Source organism: Coffea eugenioides, chromosome 3, assembly GCF_003713205.1.
Source record: "Coffea eugenioides isolate CCC68of chromosome 3, Ceug_1.0, whole genome shotgun sequence".
NCBI lineage: Eukaryota > Viridiplantae > Streptophyta > Magnoliopsida > Gentianales > Rubiaceae > Coffea > Coffea eugenioides.
In genome coordinates, this window is record NC_040037.1 from 31155046 (window position 1) to 31158030 (window position 2985).

The following is a 2985-nucleotide window of genomic DNA, read 5'->3' on the forward strand; positions in this document are numbered from 1 at the left end:
GCAAAAAATCCTAGAATTTCAAACAAAAAATGGATTTGGCTAGAAATATTGGTGATCATACTGATGAGCTTTTTCAAGCACAAGCTCACATATGGAACCATATATTCAACTTCATAAATTCTATGTCCCTCAAATGTGCAATTCAATTAGACATTCCAGATGTTATTCACAAGCATGGCCAGCCGATGACCCTCGATCAATTGATCGATGCTCTTCCCATCAAGAATGAAAAAGCCCCATTCGTTTATCGTCTCATGCAGATTTTGATCCACTCAGGCTTCTTCATTGAAGCAAAGATTCCTGGAAATGAGAATGATAATCAAAAGGGTTATCTGCTCACTTCTGCTTCTGAACTTCTTTTAAAGAGCAACCCTTTTAGCGTGACGCCATTTTTACTGGCCATGCTCGATCCCGCCTTGACTGATCCATGGCACCATCTCAGCCAGTGGTTTCAGAACAGCGATGAAAGCCCATTTTATACTTGCCATGGGAGGTCACTTTATGATTTTGCGAGCCATGAGTCTCAGCTTAATCAATTCTTTAACGAAGCAATGGCTAGTGATGCCCGGATGGTTAGTAGCGTGGTGACCAAAGATTGTAAGCACGTTTTTGAGGGTTTGAATTCATTGGTAGATATTGGAGGTGGAACTGGAACCTTTGCTAAGGCAATTGCTGATGCTTTCCCTCGCCTGAAATGCACTGTGCTTGATCTTCCTCATGTTGTTGATGGCTTGGAGAGTAGTAAGAACTTGGCCTATGTTGGAGGTAACATGTTTGAAGCCATTCCTCCTGCAGACGCTGTTTTAATGAAGGTATGAAATCGATGTTGCACGTTTTCTAGTTGACAATTTTCTTTTATAGAAGTTTTATTTAGATTTTCATCCTAACTGCCTGAGATCATAGGATTAAAATTCACCAATTATGGGAAGTGTCAACTTCAAAAGTAAGATTGAGCAGAAGAAATTGAGGCTATGCTTAATCTAAGAACTGCATCATGAAGAGGGACAGAAAAAGACAAAGTTTTAAACGTCAAATTGATGGCATGTGTTTGGTACTATAGGAGAATAGTTTTGTTTTTTCTTTTTGACGCAAAAAGCTTTAGATGGGGTGTAATGTCTCTAACAAAAATTTTCTTTCATTGTGATACAATTTGCAATCGAGCAGTGGATATTGATTGATTGGAGCGATGATGAGTGTGTACAAATACTAAAAAAATGTAAAGAAGCAATTCCTAGCAAGGAAAAAGGAGGCAAAGTGATAATTGTTGACACGTTCTGCAAAAGCCAGCAGAAAGGGGATGATGATCATGAGGCGATTGAGACCCAACTGTTCTATGATATGGGGGCGATGGTTCTAGTCAAAGGAAGGCAAAGAAATGAGACAGATTGGGCGAAACTTTTCTCTGAGGCAGGCTTCAGTGACTATAAGATAACTGCAGTATTGGGCTTGAGATCTATCATTGAGGTTTATTAGTAATTAATTAATATGTCTTTTGAAAATGTTGTTTGTGCGATGAACCTTTAGTTAGGGTGTTCAGAATAAATTTTATGGCTTTGGAGTGTTTGTTTTACTCATTTATTGGCAATAGACAAATTGCCAAAGTCCATCTTGAAGCTGAACGTGGGCGGCTGATCAATTTGGTTCGTGCTTGTATTTGAACCAGATTTACTTGCAAAGTTCACCAGATTTTCTGGCAATTGGGCATTGAATGAGAAGAGAAAAATTACAGCCGCTTGTAGGATCCTTACTGGTATAAATAAATGCCATTTCCTCAGTTGAAGGGCACCAAAGCTCAAGTGAAAGATAGGAAATGAACGAGTTCAATTGTGGAGTGAGTGTTTGAGCAGATATCTCAAGAGTGAGCCTCTGATAAATTAGACCAAATATTCTCAACAGTGAGGCTCAATTATTAGTGTCTAATATAAATGTATTTTGTCTGTTGTTATTATATATATTTTGAGTGTAATAAAATTGTTTGTTTAGCTCCTTTATATAAAGGATTTAATTCATTGATTTGGTATTAAACCCCACCACAATCCAACATTGGAATGCGTCCAAATCCCAGCCTGGAATGCACAGCAAGCACATTATGTATAAATGGTGTGGAGTTGAGGTAGCTAAGGACAATAACTGTTTCCAACATTGTTGAAGTAGATGCATAGCTTCCACTTTAAATTCAGCCATTACAGCTGAATGTAAGTTGAAGAAGGAACGGATAATGAAGAAAAAGATTTTCAGTTCTTAACAAAAATATAGCCCATTGTTCCGTTCCAATTTCTGAATTTTCCCCATCAAAACCTTATTCTTTTTCCTTTATTGATTGTTTTCTACAACTTATGGAAATAACTATGCCGTAATTTCTTTTCACCTTCAAACGAAGAGACAAGAATTTCAAGAGTAAGGTATTACAAAGTCTATATGTATGTTCAATTGTCAAAATGAAAATGTTTTTACACAACCCAATAATGAAATTACAGCACATCTGACATATTCGTTCCTTTTTTCTTTCACTTTTTTTTTTCAATTGAGCATTTTGATATGGATTTCTCTATTATCTCATAGCATTAATGCATTTGTTGTTGTTGAGCTGAATTTTATTTTAGTACGTGCTCAAAAATTCTAAACATAAAATTTGGTTAGAAAACCACTAAGGTGCAAAGAAACTAATAATAGTTAAGACCACAACATCTGGTAGATAAAATTGATAATATGAAATAGTAAGGTCGTTCCATGTTAACTACATAACATAGTTTAGTTATATCTAAAAAGTTTTGACAAACATATGAAAAAATCCATGTCGCTTTCATATCTTATTAATACCACTTAAGCAATAGCAAAATTAATTGAAAATTTTTAAAAAAAAAGAGTAAGGGATTAGATGGTAATCAGTAGATTAGGTAGGTGAGATGGGAGATTGTAGCCAATTTAAATGCAACTACCAGTTCACAGAACCTAGAATAAGATATTTTGGCTGATTAAATCCTT

At 35.8% G+C, this 2985-nt stretch overlaps 1 protein-coding gene across 1 annotated transcript; it reads left to right on the forward strand.

Annotated features, from left to right (window-relative positions):
• On the forward strand, positions 1-1933 carry LOC113764688 (trans-resveratrol di-O-methyltransferase-like). Its single transcript, XM_027308655.1, has 2 exons — positions 1-812; positions 1165-1933. Exons 1-2 carry the CDS (start codon positions 30-32, stop codon positions 1471-1473), a joined length of 1092 nt encoding a protein of 363 aa, XP_027164456.1. The 5' UTR covers positions 1-29; the 3' UTR covers positions 1474-1933.
• The last annotated feature ends 1052 nt before the right edge of the window (positions 1934-2985 follow it).